The 20,019-nt window shown below is 42.9% G+C and overlaps 1 protein-coding gene across 1 annotated transcript; it reads left to right on the forward strand.

Annotated features, from left to right (window-relative positions):
* The first annotated feature begins 18,875 nt into the window (after nucleotides 1–18,875).
* LOC115461976 (olfactory receptor 5V1-like) lies at nucleotides 18,876–19,811 on the forward strand. The gene has a single exon (XM_030192026.1). It carries the CDS (start codon nucleotides 18,879–18,881, stop codon nucleotides 19,809–19,811), a length of 933 nt encoding a protein of 310 aa, XP_030047886.1. The 5' UTR covers nucleotides 18,876–18,878.
* The last annotated feature ends 208 nt before the right edge of the window (nucleotides 19,812–20,019 follow it).

Here is a 20,019-nt window from a genome sequence, read left to right on the forward strand (position 1 = left end):
AGGTCATCCCCGATTTCCTCCGGTGGTAATCTGGTCATTTAGGGCACTTTTTGGGGCCTTATTCGTGAAAAAACAGGGTCCAGGAAAAGTGCCCTAAATTCTAGCTACAAACGCATACTTTTTTTCCATTATTGGCGAAAGGCGCCCATCTCTGTTCGGGTGATAACCATGCCCCAGTCCCGCCTTCACCACGCCTCTGACATGCCCCCGTCAACTTTGTACGCTTCCACGATGGAGTGCAGTTGAAAACATCCAAGTTCGGCTTTTGATTATACCGCGTTATTCGTTTTTGTGAGATAAACGTCCATCTCCAGATTTAGGTCGGAACTTGGGCGTTTTTCTCGTTCGATTATAAGCAGGATAGTCTTCTAATGCTATGCTGTCTGCTGCTATACTGGTTAACTCTTCTTGTATTGTGGTTAACTGTCCTGAATTCTTTATTAGTCATATTGCTTGTCCCCTATCTCTTTCTCCTGTCTTTGCAGCTTATCCTCTTATTTCGGCTCTTTATGTATTTCCTTTTCTGGTACATGTCAACAGTGGTCAAGCATTGTCTCGTGTGACAGTTATTCCTTTTAATTCTATTTGTGCTGTTTTTCCTTTTATGTATATTTTCTGGCACTGTTCCACTTCCTTATGCCCATATATTCCTGGGAAATACTTCTGTTACCAGTACCTATGTACGCTTGATTTTCTATTCCTGTTGAATTTTGTTTATTTTCTAACACTTCCCTTGATGTAGTTTCTTTTTTCCTCTTGGTTTGTAGGCTTTAGACATTTTGATACGACATGTTGCAATGTCTTAGTTTATTGAATCTCTGCACATTCTGTTGTTTTTTGTTGATGCTTTTTTTTCAGGTTTGTGTTCTTGTGTAAGAATTGTGTTCTTGTGTAACAAATTGTTTTTCAGATTTCTGTCCTTGTGTAAGACATAAGCCACCATACTTTTAATTGTTCCTGGCCTATGTTTACTCATGATACCATGCCATTGCTTTATGTTTCCCCTTAGACATATCATTCTCTCCTGCATCCCATTTTTGTCCTTATATTTAATTTTTTTCATTTTTACTCATTAGTTTTTTAGCATAATCATCCCTTGCAAGGACGTCCTCAGGAAAACTTGGGCGCCCCTTTCGATTATGCCCCTCCACATGACCTAACTAGTTGTGGGGGTCTTTTACTAAAGCTTAGCTCGAGTTATCTGCAGCAGGGCCCATAGGAATAAAATTGGCCCCGCTGCTAATAACTTGAGCTAAGCTTTAGTAAAAGACTCCCAATGAGCACTACCAGCAGAAGTAAGACAAGAGAATTAAATCTAACACTCAGGAGATCCTGACAGAGAAAGACCTTCAAGAGGCCATAAGCTAGAAGCACAAGAATATGGCAACAAACACACTGTCTGTTGCTATAAGAAAGACAGCGAAGAGAAATGGGCTCATAAAACACAGTATCACCCAATCTTTCTGTTCCTCTAAGCTTATTTCAAGGTCTTCAAGATCATGAAAGTCATTGCATTCAACCCATTCTTCCATTAGTGTAGCCACCGCTAGTGTGAGCGCTGAGGCAGAAGTAGCAAAAGTACATGTCTATTTTAGCAAACAAGAGGCAGCCCTAAAGTCAGAGGAATAGAGATCAGCTGTTAGTGCTGCTGCTGCTGCAGTCGCTACATAAAAAAAGCTGAATTGGATGTTAATCTGGAAATGCTGTAGCAAGAGAAGGAGGAAGCCACTGCTGAGGCTCAAACCAAGGCCCTTGAAATTACTACAGGTAGGATGGTGGACAGAGTCCACATTGCCTCAGAAGATCTTGGTCAGTGCACTACAAACTGTGTTTTAGCTCATGTCAGAGTATGCCAGTCTGTTATGTAGAGTAAAGCTCTCTGTTGTCCAAGGAATCTTCTTCTTCCACTGTATCTTGAAAAAGAGACAAACAAGAACACCACTGGACAACAAGAAGAAAAAGACTCTCTGAGGCTAGAATTTTAGACTGCTTATTATGGACCTTTGGACACAAAGGGCTAGATTCTATATATGGTGCCAAAAAACACAGCACCATAAAAACGCTATTCCATAAACCATTCTTAATGTTAGGTTCAGTTTATAGAATAATGCATATGCCTAGGGGTCATGTGTAAATTTAGGTACTGTCTTTTGTACCAAAGGCCTGAAGACTTAAATTTTTTTTTTGTATATAGATAAGCCTGTCCAAACTCATGAAGTTGCTCAGGAGATCAGGTTAAATGATTGAATATTTTGTTATGTGCTTTATTAAGTATTGACCTTTATTGTGTGCCAATCATGTAATTCCAGGTTTTTGTAATGTCATTGTCCATAGAGTTCAAATAGTATCAGTCTTTTATATCTGTCCCCTATATCATTCTTATCTAAACATTTCGACAGTGTCACCCTCTAAAAGGAATAAAGCATTTTTGGAAGCCCCATGAGAGGTTTATAGAAAATGTTTCTTTCTCTGTAATTAGAACAGGCACAGATAATAAATGAAACCATCATCAGGTTTATTTATGTATTTATGAAAAGATTTACTATACCACCTTTCTAACCTAATCAAAGCAGTTTACACAATGGCCCAGTTCTGTGAATGATAAATTGCACAACATTTATAATATTATGACAACCTAAATTTAAAAGAAACCATCAAGAACTATAGTTTGTTGATGTTGCCCATGCTCTGTCTCTTTTGGGGACTAAGCTACGTTTATGATTTTTAAGTGCAGAAAACCTCTGCTGTTGTGTTTCCCTTATCTCAAGAGAGGCCCCTATCTTTCCCCTGTTGCCTGTTCTCTATTCTGCATGCTCAAAATATATTTAATTGAATATATTGGTTGGTGAATAGATTGGCATTGAATGGATAAAAAGCATGGATAGGGACAACTCTTTCTCTGCCACTGTTTTAAATCAAAGGAGAGCTGGGAGCAACTCTCAGAGGGATAACAAGCCATATAAGCTCAGCCAAGGGACTGTAGGTAAGAGTTTGAGTACCAGCAAGAAAATATCTGTTCATATGCTTCTGTGTCATATCGCTAACAGAGATTTTACATCCTGCTCAGTTCTGTTATTTTGTATGTCCTGCATATTTCTGTCTTAGCCATACTTCTTGCCATGACCAACGGCAAGAAGTCTTCTGTTGGCAGTGACTTTAAAGCTATCTTTTCCTCTGGAATTTTACCCTTCTTTTTCTGGGAAATATGGAGGGTGAATATCTGCTGTTTTTTCTTCCCCATCTCTATCCCTTTCTGATTCTTATCAAAGCAAACCACTGGTGAGGAAAACAGCAGCACATGCTCGTGGGATTCCAGCAGTCAGGTAAGTTGTGCTATAGTGAAGGAGATGCATGGTAGGAGCTAAGGTGGACTGAACTGTAGCAAGGGAGGATTATCACAGCATGTAAGGGGTAGGAACTTTGTTTGCCAATGACTTTTTAAGGGCAGTAGTTTTCAAAAAGATAATTGCACATACTCTATGTGGTAAAACTGTGTGCAGTGTCTCACAGAATATCTGAGGGCCTGCTAGCCCAGCACAAATTTAAAAAAATACTTTCATATTTGTCTTCGAGTTCCTTTATCTTTAAAAAGCCTGGATCTGTAAGTCTGTAGACCCAATGGGTCTAAATTCAGGACTATTTCAATCTGCTCCTTTTGGCATGGAAGTCTACAACAATGTTTCCCAAACGTTTATCCAATACAACTCCATTTTGGCAGATGATAATGATGAAAACAAAATTCCAGATCTCCCTTCCAACACCCACTTATCCAAAGCAGAAAGGTAATGGTGGTAGCAACAGTAGCCTCAGTCAGCACCAGTGTGCATTCACAGAATCTGGGACTCTGCGTAGTTTCCAGTCTGACAGGAAGTCCACACAAGAAGAGGGGCAGGGTCTGTGAACATTCACTGACTGCCACTACAGTTGAGGTCCAGAGGGAAGGGGTGTAGATCCACTTTTGTGACCCTCTGATATGACTCCATTTGGTGTCCCAACCTATAGTTTGGGAACTGCTAGTTGAGAATCTGAGGAGGAAAAACAGTTATAAATGTCATGAAAATTTGCCATGATTTCTGCAGGAATTGTGGTAGCATTTTATAAATACGTGTAGTATCTTTGCAAAAAAATAGAAGAAAAATAAGTGCCTTCCTGCCGTTTTAAACTAGGTGCCCGTTTATAAAAGTACCTTCTATGGGGGCAGTTCTATAACTGAGTACCCCCTATAAAATTATAATGGCATCAGAGCACCTGGTTCCTTTCCGGAACAGTAGCCTAAACCTCCATTGGTTTGCCTAAATGTTGGCATGTCCAGTTACACCAGGTCTATGGCAAACTTAATGGATACACATAGATGCGGCTGGCCTGGCACATAACTTACAGTATTCTGTAAGCTGCATGTGTACATGAATGACCTGCCCATGTTCCTCCCCCATGTACACCCCTTGCCATTACTCACTAGAGAACTTAAGTGCAAACGTATAGAATGAGAACGCCATCCATCGCCTCTTCCCTTCGCTCTCCTTTCCTATATGTGATGCAATTTCCTTTCATTTTTTCCCCCCATCTCTTGAATTTCAATGATGTAAACCGCACAGAATGGATTGCTGAATGGGCTGTATATCAAGTTTTCATGAAACTTGGAACAACACATACTCTTGCATATGTCAACTATCTGTGAGCTTAGTTATAGAATTGCACTTCATATGAATAACTATAAAGTTATATTGGTATTTTCAACACTCAGGGTTCACTGGATTGTGGAATATGTACCTTATTGTTTTTATTCTCTACTTTGCATGTTAGAACCACAGGGCATGATTGCTTCTACATATCTGTAGATTTGACCATTTGTACATCTGTAATATATCTATAATAGAGAACCCCACATGATCCCCTTTTCATTTTCTTCTAGTTCCCCTCCAGGAAAAGTGGCTCAGGCTTAGAAATAGTGCTCCCAGACCTTTAGTAGAGAGAGTGAGTGAGAGTACTCTCAGGTCCCGATGCGCTAAACTTACCAGGCCAGCACTTTGCATTTTTGACCAGCTCCAGCTGGTTTAGCGAACACTGTCTTTAGTGAGTCATGCACAAAGGGGCTTAGTGACCTTTTTACAGTTCACAGCAGTGCACAATGGGAATTATAGGCAAATTAGCTGATTACAATGTAAATGAGTATTCCGAGCGATGCACAGCCCTTTACGGATGATGCATGAAATGCAGCCCTTACCTTTTACTGTGGAATTTTTACAGGAGGTCAAGAGCTGTTGTTAGCTGACAGTGGCTGCTCTTGGCAGTCTTGTGCTTTGTTCTTGCAGAGATAAGCCCTTTAAATCCCAACCAGGGGGAATCGGGATATGCAAGAGAGTTACCTTTAGGGAGAAACCTTTGCAGAACTGGGTCCTGGGCCCTGGGAAACAAGTATCTAATCTGCCATCTCCCGCCCCACAGTGTCATTCAACTGGGCAGTGCTGTGGCACCATCCAGGCAGGTGCAGGGATGGAATCTGGGTGGAACTGGGAACAATGTGTGCACTGGTGATATGCAGTGCCTGTGTTTGCATGGCTAAATGGGCAAGCAGGACTGCTTATTTATTGATTTGGATTTAGCTCACCCTTTTTTCAGTAGTAGCTCAAGGTGAGTTACATTTTGATACAGTAGACATTTTCTCTGTCCCCGGAGGGTTCAATCTAACCTTGCACCTAAGGCAATGGAAGGTTAAGTGACTTGATGGAAAACAAGAGTAGTAGATAAACAAACTAATAGTAGAGTTGCAAACTAGAATGTTGCCCGACACAGGCTGTGTTTTGCCCAGCAGGGCTGCGTCAGGGGCTACAAAATAACAAATAAATAAAATTACAAATTCAAAAGCATGAAAATTGTACAATAAAACAATAAAATTAAAACAGCTGATAATACAGTTTACGATAGTATAATACAATAATACTATGACAACAAAAATATATTACAATATAAAACCATCAGGTCTATTAAACATGCATACATATATATATACATCTTCAAGGAAAGCAAATATAAAACTTAAAACAGTATATCAATAAATAAATCCTAAAGACACCCACAGTATTTGAAAATTTATATACAACATCTCTATTTAGGCACAAAAATGGCAATATCAAATCATCGCTTTTTAGGCACATAGACAAATAATGGCAAAACAGTACTGGGGCTAGTAGGACACATATCTATGTTGTAATCTGTCAAAATCTTGTTAGAAGCTGTGTACTACAGTCCAACATAGGATACCTCCACTATACTCACAGTAAGTATCAATGTCGATATGGCACTGGCTTTCAGACGTACTCATGTAGCTTCTGTGTACCCCTGCTGATCAGATCAGGATATTCAGTGCCAGTGCCTGGATATGGCCCCAGCACTGAGTATCTGGGTCTAGGTCTAGGTCTAAATTAGTTGGCATTGGTCATCTTTTAAAAAGATGCTCACAGCCACCGGTTGAATTTTGACCTGTATGTTTTTGTGTATGATCGAGGATTTACGTGCTGGATTCAAAGGAAGAACTGCCAAACTTATGAAACTGTTCTCTGAAGAGTGCACTGTCTGTAAAGTTACCCTTGCACATTAAGCACCCAGGTAGACTTTTATTTTGGTATAGATGCATCTGACAGAAAAGTAGTATAGTACTTTTTTTTGTTTCCAGATTACCAATTTTAGCACAAAGTGGTGTATAACATTTTCAGGTATACGTTCTTTCCCTCTTCCCCCAAGAGCTTACAATCTAAGTAGGCACCTGTATAATCTGAGGTGGAGAAGTCAAGTCCCTGGCACAGATACAAAGATGCTGGGATTTTGTACAAGACACAGAGAAAACAGATTAGATTAATCAATGTCATGGTGTTATGATCTTTGCATCCTCCATATGGTGAAGAACCAAAGGCTGTAGGCATGCCAAAAAACAGTATTTCAGTTTTCCTCCTATTATTACAAAAATTAATTATAATAATGGAAAGAAAAGAAATGAGTCCTTCCTAATCAATGCAAAAATAAGATAAAATAATTCAATGAGACAAGACCTACTATAGAACAAAGAAAAGAACGTTTTTTAAATATATTGTGATGCATCATTACTTTAGCAAGGTGAGTGACTATTTCATTAGTTGAATGTTTAGAAAAATGAGAGCTTAAGCCAAACAGAGTGGGAGCATAGGCGCTGCAGAAATGTTTCTTGTTTTCTTACAATAATTGGTTTTATATTAGACACATATGATTGACCACCACAGAAAAACCTAAAAGGAAGGGAGAATTCAAAAATGTAGAACACATACAAAACCTATTACACTTCTCCACACATTCAAGTGCATAAGGTGGTGCAATCTGAAGCAATAACAAAAAATGAACAATGATAATAATGATAATGGGAGGAAAAAACCTCAAAGTGCTCCAGACATAAACTGTCTCAAGAGCTATATATTCTTCATCGTAGGCATAAAAAAACTTCCATTTTCAAAAAGCTTAACCTTTAAAGAGAATAAACAAGGTAATCAGGTTAGTGTAGTAGAGCCCTGCTCTCTGATTGCACAAGGAAAAAGCCCACGACCAACGATGGCCAGCGTTTTGCTTAAGGTGCTTTAGGACCAGAGGACTAAACTGTGAAAACAAGAGAAAAAAAAAGAGAGAATAGCAGGATTTACACTGCAAAACACAAAATCTCTTCCATCCAATGCTTACTTGCTTAATGTTGTGCTCTGTATCTAATGGCCATCGCCAATGGGGGCATACAAGGTCTAGGAAAAATGGCTTTCTTATATGCAATGACTTCAGACGCCAGCATGCCCAGCCACAAATGATTAATCCCCATCCCAGTGAAGAACACAGTGGTTAATGGTTAATACAGACAAGCAAAACATATTGCAAAAGCCAGTAGGAGGGTAATTGTATAAAGGGATGATTATTTTTAGATGCCAAGTGTGATAGGGAACAGAGCCTGCCCCAGGACAACCATGGAGCCCAAGGGAGGAAAGTTCTAACTCAGCTAGGATTTCCTTTAAAGGTTGGGGATCGGAAAATGCACTGCTCTTATATCTAGGACAAGCAAACTAACTTGGTACATGGAGCAAGACTGGGTGAAGTTAGGTTCTTCTTCAGTTTAATCACATGACCTGGGGATTAGCCAGCAGAGTGGCCTAGAAGAGCAGGGGGAGGGAAGTGGTAGTTCCCATGCAGCATATAAATCTCTCTGAGATCAGTGAAAGAGAGGAGCCCCACAGCTTGAAAGGAACTGTCCAAGGTAAAAAAGGGGAAAGCCAAGCTGGGACCTGGGAAGATTATGCCATAGAAGCCCCATGACGCAGCTTGTTTCCCTAGAACCAAGGTAGACATTGGGAACTGATTTATTATTATTATTTATTTATTAGGATTTATTTACCGCCTGTTTGAAGGCATTCACTCAAGGTGGTGTACAGCAAAAGTAAGTAAAACATAAGAAAGAGACAATTCCAGCAGTAAAAATATTCAAATAATAATAAAATGTATGGCACTGTATACTACTTTATGCTCAAAATAGGGACCACTGGTTTTCTATTCTAATCCTTGTAATGTTTACCACGTGGTATTCAAAATATTCTGCTCCAAACATCCACAGCTGATTGTTGATCACAATTCTTAATTCTTAATTTTATTAAGAGGACCTCAAGACTTCCCAGCTTGACTGTTCTATTCAGAACACATTTGCACAATATCTTCATATCTGCACTCAAGCTGTTTGCTGAAAGTAGTTATTATCACCTGTCCTATATTTGCTATCAAAATCTTTCAGAGGCCAGCCACCTTATAATTGAAAGAGAAAAACGCCTAGATTTTGACCCAAATCGGGAGATAGACGTTTATCTCACAAAAACGAATAAATCGGTATAATGGAAAGCCGATTTTGGACGTTTTCAACTGCACTCCATCGCGGAAGCGTACAAAGTTGACGGGGGCGTGTCAGAGGCGTGGCGAAGGTGGAACTGGGGCGTGGTTATCAGCCGAGGAGAGATGGGCGCCTTTCGCCGATAATGGAAAAAAAGTATGCGTTTGTAGCTAGAATTTAGGGCACTTTTCCTGGACCCTGTTTATTCATGAATAAGGCCCCAAAAAGTGCCCTAAATGACCAGATTACCAACAGAGGGAATCGGGGATGACCTCCCCTGACTCCCCCAGTGGTCACTAACCCCCTCCCACCACAAAACATGATGTTTCACAACTTTTTATTTTCACCCTCAAATGTCATACCCACCTCCCTGGCAGCAGTATGCAGATCCCTGGAGCAGTTGTTAGGGGGTGCAGTGGACTTCAGGCAGGTGGACCCAGGCCCATCCCCCCCTACCTGTTACAATTGTGCTGCTTAATGCTTAGTCGTCCAACCCCCCCAAACCCACTGTACCCACATGTAGGTGCCCCCCTTCACCCCTTAGGGCTATAGTAATGGTGTAGACTTGTGGGCAGTGGGTTTTGAGGGGGATTTGGGGGGCTCAACACACAAGGGAAGGGTGCTATGCACCTGGGAGCTCTTTTACTTTTTTTTTTGTTTTTGTAAAAGTGCCCCCTAGGGTGCCCGGTTGGTGTCCTGGCATGTGAGGGGGACCAGTGCACTACGAATCCTGGCCCCTCCCACGAACAAATGCCTTGGATTTATTCGTTTTTGAGCTGGGCACTTTCATTTTCCATTATCACTGAAAAACAAAAATGCCCAGCTCACAAATTGTCGAATAAAACATGGACGTCTATTTTTTTCGAAAATACGGTTCGGTCCGCCCCTTCACGGACCCGTTCTCGGAGATAAACGCCTATGGAGATAGACATTTTCGTTCAATTATGCCCCTCCAGGTCTCTTAAGTCAATTGGAGAAAAAACTCCCATTAGGAGAAAAACCAGTGACTCCTGCCCTCGGAAATACAGCTTCACAATGTACCGAGCAGAATATTTTCTGCAACTGATTCTGTCTTCCTTACACTTAAATACAGCTTGATACAGTGCTATGTCTTGACCTTATTCAGCCCTGCTTATTCATGCAGCTCCCTATCTCACAGGTTATCTCTAAACTCCCCATTCATTCATTCCTGTGAGTCAATAGCACTTCATTTGAGATCTTTATCCAACACAATTAACTTCAGGGCTGTCTGGCAGGCTGTAGGTTGCACTGCTTATTTCCTCATTCCCACTGTGTTGTTTTCTGATTCCTTCTGTCCCTTCAAGAAGAACGTCTGGTTTCGCTGCTCTCACAGCTGCGTCAAGAAGGAAACAATTTCTCTGACATCCTCCTGTATACTACTTACAGTGCCAACACAATACATAATAAAACATTTTAAAAGACAGCATAGGTTATAAGCAAAGATGGAACATATAGATAGGTTGATAGAGTAACAGGAGTAAGAAAATAAGGGGATTAATTTAAGAAAATTCACATGAGGTCAGAATGGTGCTTGAATATTATCTTAGCTAGGGTAGGAGTGGAAAACATGTCAAGCTATAGTATATACAGCTGGTGCCACCCCTTGTGTGTGTGACTAGCAAGATAGTTACTTCTTCCACACAAAGTGGAAAGGAACAAGGTACAGTTTTTTTTTTAAGTCAAAAGCTTCATTGATGGGGAAAGCCAGCAAGAGGCATTGGCTGGCATTTGTGTTTGACTAATTTTTGTTTGGAAACCTAAAAGACTGAACTGAAACAAGGTGGGGGTGGAGGATAGGAATCGGTGTGTTTAAATTCTTAAGAGTATTTGGTCCTATCCAGAGTTTGTTGAAGACTGAGCTCAATCCAGACAGACAAAGTCGGTCTTCTTTTTGTTTGGACATTGAATCAAACCCCACCTCCCCCCCCCCCCCCCCCCTTCTGCCTTTATCCCTGTCTCTTGGAGAGCGAGAGAGAGACTCATAAGGATAAAGAGGCCAATTAAATTCAGCTGGGAGAGAAGTGTTTGCTGAGATGAACTGCTCTGCTTTTTCCTAGCTCCATGAAGAGAGCAGGGGACCTAATTTGCATAAAGAACTGCCAGTGGGGAAAATTGTTCTTTGTTCTAAGAAGCTGGAGATTAAAGTTAATCCCCATTTAAATATTGACTTGTTCTTTTTATTCACTCTGCGTGTACAATGGACTGATGAAGGGCCTAAGTTTGACAAGCTTTTCCCCACTGGGAAAAAGGTGTGGTAGTTGTCATTCTTGATTCCTTCTGATCCTGCTGGAGGTCACCCAAGGAAACAGTGTTTTGTCCTTTTCAGTGTAGCCCCTAGTGACTGCCCATCACATTAGAAGGTGCCTATTTACAGACTATTGTTTAAAGAGAAGTAGGTCACGGTGCCTTCTTTCCTTTAGAGCAGTGGTTCCAAATCCTGGTCCTGGAGGCACCCCAGCCAGTCAGGTTTTCAGGAAATGCACAATGAATATTCATGAGAGACATTTGCATGCACTGCCTCCACTGTATGCAAATTTCTCTCATGAATATTCATTATGGGCATCTTGAAAACCTGACTGGCTGGGGTGCCTCCAAGACTAGGCTTGGGAACCATTGTTTATAGAACACTAATATACCAGTGCAAATACTTGTGTGTAATTTAGGTATGATCACTTACAGTTCCCATAGAGCTACTGTAAATGTTCGTGCTTAGATAGCTAAAAAATACATGTGAATTATACTATTCTATAATTTATATGTGTAACTGTCCAGCTCATTTTCAAAAGTGATCGCCAGCCATTTTCCAACACAAATCGGGAGATGGCCAGCGATCTCCTGAAACCGGCCAAATCGGTGTAATCGAAAGCCGATTTTTTGACACCCTCGCCGGTTTCCCATCGCGGAGCCGGAGAAAGTTCAAGGGGGCGTGCTGGCAGTGTACTGAAGGCGGGACATGGGCGTGTTTTAGAGATGGCTGGCTTCGCCCGATAATGGAAAAAATAAAAACGGCGATGACGAGCATTTCGCCGGTTTCACTTGGTCCCTTTTTATTCACAACCAAGCCTCAAAAAGGTACCCCAACTTACCAGCTGACCACTGCACGGAATCGGGGATGACCTCCCCTTATTCCCCCAGTGGTTACCAACCCCCTCCCACCCTAAAAAAATAACTTTACAACATTATTTTGCCAGCCTGTATGCCAGCCTCAAATGTCATACCCAACTCCATCACAGCAGTATGCAAGTACCTGGAGCAGTTTTTAGTGGGTGCAGTGCACTTCAGGTAGGTGGACCCAGGCCCACCCCCCCCCCCACCTGTTACACTTGTGGTGGTATATGTTGAGCCCTCCAAACCCCCCCCCAAACCCCACTGTCCCCACGTGTAGGTGCCCCCTGCAACCCTTAGGGCTATGGTATTGGTGTAGAGTTGTGGGGAGTGGGTTTTGGGGAGGATTTGGGGGGGCTAAGCACCTTTTTGAGGCTTGGTTGTGAATAAAAAGGGACCAAGTGAAACCAGCGAAATGCTCGTCATCGCCGGTTTTATTTTTTCCATTCCCGCCTTCAGTACACTGCCAGCACGCCCACTTGAACTTTCGCCGGCTCCACGACAGGAAACTGGCGAGGGTGTCAATGAATTGGCTTTCGATTATACCGATTTGGCTGGTTTCAGGAGATCGCCGGCCATCTCCCAATTTATGTCGGAAGATGGCCGGCGATCACGTTTGAAAATGAGCTGGATAGTCATTATCTGCGTTCTTGGAACCTAAATATTGATACCCTCTTTATAGAATTACCTCTGAATGCTTCCCTGGCAGCCAGTCACTAAGTGTTTCTACTATGCGCATGCCCAGAACAGTTCTCTACAGCGTTCCACGGCTTGCACACATGCATACAAGCTGTGTATATAAAAACCTTTTTTTCTCCGAGGACAAGCAGGCTGCTTATTCTCACACGTGGGTCGACGGATGTCGACTCACATCTGAGAATAATTAGCCTGCTGTCCTCGGAGAATACCTGCGACAAGTACGTATTTTCACTTTCTCCGAGGACAAGCAGGCTGCTTATTCTCACACGTGGGTCAACGTCTGCGTCGGCCCGGGCTGACACAGACGTCAACCCACATGTGAGAATAATTAGCCTGCTGTCCTCGGAGAATACCTGCGACAAGTACGTATTTTCACTTTCTCCGAGGACAAGCAGGCTGCTTATTCTCGCACGTGGGTCGACGTCCGCATAGCCATTCCAGTGGTCACATGATACTCATATACAGCCTTCCAGCAAAAGTCCCTGTTTTGAGGGGAACAGGCCTTACACCATTGTTGCTCAAAGTGGCAGATCTCTGTGCTTGAGCAGGTGGAGCCCGTTCTGATACCATACCATGATTACATCTTGCATGGCTTTAACCACCACCCCTGTCGCTGGGACTATCCTATCTGAAGCTGATCTCAAACTGTTCTCTACATTTCTGTTTTGTTTTTTTTCTATTTCTTTATTTTGTAATTATTTCATTGGCTTTGTCATTCTGGATTTATTATTTCATATGTAACACTACTTTTTAAATGTCATTGAGCTAAATTGCATTCTTACAAGATATTAATAGACACCCCAGTCAATATTCAGCCTGTGGCGGTGAGTGTTTTTTAAATAGAGACCGCCAGGGACAGACTTTGCCCTGGATATTCAGTGCCGGGCCATGTAGGCAGTGGCATTCAATATCCAGAGCTAATTCAGAATGTGCTAGCTGCTGGGTCTTATGCGAGTACCAGCTGATATTCAGCCAGGATCTGCACAAGAAAATTATGTGGGTTCCCGCTGAATATCAGCCGGGACCCGGATAAGGACAAGTAGGTGTTTAATTCTCCTCCTCCTCCTCTCAAAGGCAAAGTGAACCCCAGTGAGAACTGTTACCCCCCACCCCTGTAGTCATAAGAACATAAGCATTGCAATACTGGGACAAACCAAAGGTCCATCAAGCCCACTATGTCACGATGGTGACTGTTTCCTTGTCTGTGCTCACCTCGCCCTCTGGTGGCCAGAACTGGTGGCTGCTAGGAACTGTCACACGTTACAGACTTCAGCTCAGTCCGGTCCAGATCTTCTGGGTTGCCAGACTTGTTTTTCTTGTTTGTGCCTAAACAGCACCTGTAGCTGCCTTGTGATTCCTGCATCTGAGCTTCAGCTGCTGATGGGCTTTATTAACCACCTGGAAACTTCTGTGTTTGCCTTTGCATCGCCTAAGGTCTCTGGGTTTGTTGGTGTGCTCTGTGCACTTCTGCCTAGTCCAGTTTTCTTGTCTGAGTTCTTTGTCTGGTTCTAGTTAGTTTGTGTGTAGTTAGCTTTGGTTCTGTTGTTTATTTCCTAGTCTTGTTTCTGGTCTGTATTCCTTGTCTATTTCTTGGTTGTCTGTGTTCTTTCTTAGTGGCTGCTTGGCAGCTTTTAGTCCTGACTCTGTTGTGTGTGTATCCTGTTGGTATCCAGTTCCTGCCCAGTCCTGTAAGTCCGGCCGGCTGCCTGCACCAGGGGCTCAACTCCTGGAGAATGGTGGTCAAGCGCTGGTGAAGTCTAGCTGCTTCTGCGCTGCCTGTTCCAGCTTCTTCGCCTCAGCTGCAACTCCAGTCCGGGGTTCCAGTCCTGTTCTGCCTTGTCTCTGGTTTGGGGGTGGTTTTGCCTGTCACTGCCGCTGCATGGCAGTGGTATAAGGGCTCACAAACCTAGTGTTTCCGTGAGAAGCCTAAAAGAATGCAAAGGCCATGAGCTCGGAAAGATCATCCTACCAGCTGGGCTTCCAGCCTAGGACTTTTTCCCCTGTTGGCAATCCGGGTCCCGCTCCTAGTTCCAGTTCGGATTTTGGTCTTGACCCAGTTTCTGCTCTTGACTATTGGATGACGCTCCAGAACTACCATGATAAACTTCGTTCTGATCCAGCCTTGAAGACTACTCCGGAAGCTGTAGCAGAGAGAAGACGTGTCTTTTAGCTTGGGTTCTTTGAAAACCCAGTTTCCGCTCTTGACCCTTCTATCACGCTCGGCATGTACTTCTGCAGACTTGTCTACGATCCAGCCCTGTGGGATACTCCTGAAGCTGACGCTGAAAGAAGGCGTTGTGAAAGCCCTGCGTTTAAGACGTACATGCAGTTTTTGTGGAGTTGTGCGGGTCTCAGTCCTGGTTCAGCTCCTGTTCAGAGTTCCAGTTCCAGCCGAGATGCTGAGTCCAAGCCGAGTTCCAGCTCCAGCCGAGATGCTGAGTCCACGCCGAGTTCCAGTTCCAGCCAAGATGCTGAGTTCCAGTTCCAGCCAAGATGATGAGTCCAAGCTGAGTTCCAGTTCCAGCCGAGATGCTGAGTTCACGCCGAGTTCCAGTTCTAGCCAAGATGCTGAGTCCGCTCTGAGTTCCAGTTCCAGCCAAGATGCTGAGTCCACTCCGAGTTCCAGTTCCAGCTGAGATGCGGAGTCCACACCGAGTTCCAGGTCTAGCCGAGATGCTGAGTCCACGCCGAGTTCCAGTTCTAGCTGAGATGCTGAGTTCAAGCCGAGTTCCAGTTCCATTCGAGATGCTGAGTTCAAGCCGAGTTCCAGTTCCAGTCGAGATGCTGAGTCCACGCCGAGTTCCAGTTCCAGCCAAGATGCTGAGTTCCAGTTCCAGCCGAGATGCTGTCCACACTGAGTTCCAGTTCCAGCCGAGATGCTGTTCAAGCCGAGTTCCAGTTCCAGCCGAGATGCTGAGTCCACGCCGAGTTCCAGTTCCAGTCCACGCCGAGTTCCAGTTCCAGCCAAGATGCTGAGTCCAAGCCGAGTTCCAGCTCCAGCCGAGATGCTGAGTCCAAGCCAAGTTCCAGTTCCAGCTGAGATGCTGAGTTCAAGCCGAGTTCCAGTTCCAGCCAAGATGCTGAGTTCAGCCGAGTTCCAGTTCCAGCCAAGATGCTGAGTCCAAGCTGAGTTCCAGTTCCAGCCAAGCTGCTGAGTCTACTCTCAGTTCCCATTTCAGCCAAGATGCTGAGCCAAGTTCCAGTTCCAGCCAAGATGTTGAACCCATTCTGAGTTCCATCTCCAGCCTAGAGGCGAGTTCCAGTCTTGATTCTAGTCCGAGGTCCAGTCCTGGTGCCAGTCTGGGTTCCAGTCTTGAATCCTGTTCAAGCTCCAGCCCAGCTACCCCTGGTCATATTTTGAAGCTCCTCCGTAAGTTTCACCATTGTTACCCATGGAGACCTGAATTCCCCGTGGAGGTCGGGGGGGGCCTTGATGGGAAGGTACTGTCACAATGGTGACTGTTTCCTTGTCTGTGCTCACCTCGCCCTCTGGTGGCCAGAACCGGTGGCTGCTAGGAACTGTCACACATTCCAGACTTCAGCCGAGTCCGGTCCAGATCTTCTGGGCTGCCAGACTTGCTTTTGTTGTTTGTGCCTGAATAGCACCCGTAGCTGCCTTGTGATTCCTGCAGCAAAACTTCAGCTGCTGATGGGCTTTATTAACCACCTGGAAACTTCTGTGTTTGCTTTTGCATCGCCTAAGGTCTCTGGGTTTGTTGGTGTGCTCTGTGCACTTCTGCCTAGTCCAGTTTTCTTGTCTGAGTTCCTTGTCTGGTTCTAGTTTGTTTGTGTGTAGTTAGCTTTGGTTTGGTCTGTATTTCTTGTCTAGTTCTTGGTTGTCTCTGTTTCTTTCTTAGTGGCTGCTTGGCAGCTTTCAGTCCTGACTCTCACTTGTCTGTGTTTCTTTCTTAGTGGCTGCTTGGCAGTTTTTAGTCCTGACTCTGTTGTGTGTGTATCCTGTTGGTATCCAGTTCCTGCCCAGTCCTGTAAGTCCGGTCGGCCACCTGCACCCAGGCGCTCAACTCCTGGAGAATGGCGGTCAAGCGCTAATGAAGTCTAGCTGTTCCTGCACTGCCTGTTCCAGCTTGTTCGCCTCAGCTGCAACTCCAGTCTGGGGTTCCAGTCCTGTTCTGCCTTGTCTCTGGTTTGGGGGTGGTTTTGCCTGCCACTGCCAAGGGCTCACAAACCTAGTGTTTCCGTGAGAAGCCTAACACAGTATCCTGTTTCCAACAGTGGCCAATCCAGGTTACAAGTACCTGGCAAGATCCCAGAACAGTAAAACAGATTTTATGCTGCTTATCCTAGAATATGCAGTGGATTTTCCCAAGCACATCTTAATAATGGCTTATAGGCTTTTCTTTTAGGAAATTATCCAAACCTTTTTTAAACCCTGCTAAGCTTACTGCTTTTACCATATTCTCTGGCAATGAATTTCAGAGTGAAGACATATTTTCTCTGATTTGTTTTAAATGTACTACTTAGTAGCTTTTTTGCATGTCCCCTAGTCAAAGTATTTTTGGAAAGAGTAAACATGAGATTCACGTCTACTTGTTCCACTCCACTCAGTATTTTATATACCTCTATCATATCTCCCCCCTCAGCTGTCTCTTCTCCAAGCTGAAGCATAAATACCAGTGCCTAAGTTAGGCATGGAGCATGTGCATTCTATAATCCTGCATGTAAAGTTTGGGAATGCCCATTCTCTACCCATGGAAACAAAGGGGCAGACGATCTGCAAGCTCCAAGATGGAAAATATACAAAGCAGATCATTGATGGATAAAAATGATTTTTAATAGCTATTGTATGCATATTCTAATTTATTATTAAAATCATTTTAATAATGATCATCAACGATCTGCTTTGTATATTTTTCATTCTCTGCCCATGGCCATGCTCCCTTTTTGACAACACACATTAGAATTTACGCAGACCATGTTACAGAATGCACTTAGCGAGTTTTGCGTGTAAATTCTAATTAATGCCAATTAGTGCTGATAATTGCTTATTAAATTATCAAACGAACAAACCCAGCTGTATCTAATAATTGTTTTTTTCTTTGTTCATTTTTCAAATTTAGTTCCAAACAGCATAACAAAGTTCTTGAAAAGTTCAAATATTTAATATCACAAAATCCAATGTATATTATTGACTTGTGCAAACATTTTTCAATTCTGCAGAAGCACTTTAAAACACCTCATAGTAATCCTTTATCAAAACATTTTCATACTTTGCAGCGCACGAATGCCTCCACCAATATGTTTTGCAAATCGCTGCCTCAGGGTGTGATCCGCCAAAACTTATGCTTGGAAAATTACACATACTGCATCAGTGCCTGCCTCATACTGTTACTGTTAATCTAGTATCCCCACTAATGCTTTTGGACCATTTAAATTGATAATTGCTTGTTAACATCCAATTAACAGTGTTGATTTGCTTGTTAACCAATTAGGTTATGTGCATTGTTATGGAATCTGCTTGGATTTCCACACAGAAATCTAGGTGAGGTATATAGACTCCAGGGAATGATGTCGACAATAAAATACCTTAGAGTGCTTATATATAAATATATATATATATTCCACCATAGGGTAGCTAAACACGTTCCATCACTGGTACCTTAAGCTAATATATAACATCATAGGTTTGCCACTCACATGTGAAAGCGCTGAGCAAACTGAACTTAAAGTGTCCAAAAGTGCTGTAATAATGCCCCAAAATGTGACAAAAAGTTCAATAATGAAATACAACATCATAAATGCTGATACTTAACTTAATTCCTGTTCAGCGCATGTAGCTTTGCTCAAGGTCAATGTCTAGTGAGGCTTTCCATTTCAAAATCTGCTTCAGGGACATAAATCATGCTTGCTCACCTGTAACTCTTCTCCCACTTTCTTAGAAAGTACATACAACCACATTCCTCATGGCTTCCGTAATAAAGGATGCAACAATAATGACAATAGTGACTGATGGTGATGATATAGTGGTAGTAATAACGATGAAGAAGATGATGATGATAATAGGGATGATGATGATGGTGAAGATGATGAGGGTGATGTTAATAATTGCAATGAAGATGGTAATGACAATAATTATAACAGCTTACAGAATTTCTACATGCTCATTTGCAGTAAAAGTTTATGTTTTCTTTATTCACAGAGACAAGTGGAACTAATGGGAAGGCACAATGGAACCACAGTGACTGAATTCACTCTGCTAGGTCTGTCCGACCTGCCAAAACTTCAGCCATTTCTATTTGTGCTGTTTTTGTGCATATACCTGATCACTTTGGCAGGTAATGCTCTTATCATTTCTGTGATCAAAGCTGACCGTCAGCTTCATACTCCTATGTACTACTTCCTCGGGAACTTCTCTTTAGTAGACATTTGCCTCTCATCGGTCACTGTCCCCAGGCTTCTGGCCCAGATCATCTCTGATAGAAAAAGTATTTCTTTTGCTAGCTGCATTGCCCAGCTACATTTTTTCATTCTTGTTGGGACTTTGGAGGATCTACTGCTTGGGGTGATGGCTTTTGACCGCTATATGGCCATTTGTAACCCATTGCGCTATCCTGTTGTGATGAGTAAGAGGCTCTGTTCTCTTCTGGTAGCATCTTGCTGGATCATTTCTTCCCTACATGCATTGATATACAGCATCATGGCATCAAGGCTCCCCTTCTGTGGATCCACCATCATCCACCACTTCTTCTGTGATATTCCACCACTCCTGAAGCTTTCCTGCGCAGACACTACTACATATGAGCTGGTCATCTTTACCGAGGGGTCCTTGGTGGTTATGAGTCCTTGCATTTTGATCATTGTCTCCTATATTTACATTATCTCTGCCATTTTGAAAGTGTCATCCAAGGAAGGAAGGAGCAAAGCTTTCTCCACCTGCATCTCCCACCTCATGGTGGTTATCTTGTTCTATGGCACTGATATGTTCACGTATTTCCGACCCTCCTCCTCTTACTCCCTGAACTACGACCGGGTTGTGAGTGTGATGTACACTATTGTCACACCCATGCTCAATTCTTTCATCTACAGCCTACGAAATAGTGATGTTAAAAGGGCTATACAGAGAGCCATCAGCAGGACACTTCAGTAGAAAATATAAACGCCTATTCTCCTCCATATTTTTATGGACAAATAAAAGATATGGATTAGTTTAGAGGTTTGCGATAAATACTTTGGGATGTTTGTGTAAGGAACATGAAGAATCTAGATTTTAACTTAATGTAAAATGACTATTAATAAATGTAACTTTTCTGCTTTTCATCCATCGTCAGTGCTGACAGATCTCTCTCCGATACTGT

The sequence above is a fragment of the Microcaecilia unicolor genome, chromosome 2, assembly GCF_901765095.1.
Source record: "Microcaecilia unicolor chromosome 2, aMicUni1.1, whole genome shotgun sequence".
Lineage (NCBI taxonomy): Eukaryota > Metazoa > Chordata > Amphibia > Gymnophiona > Siphonopidae > Microcaecilia > Microcaecilia unicolor.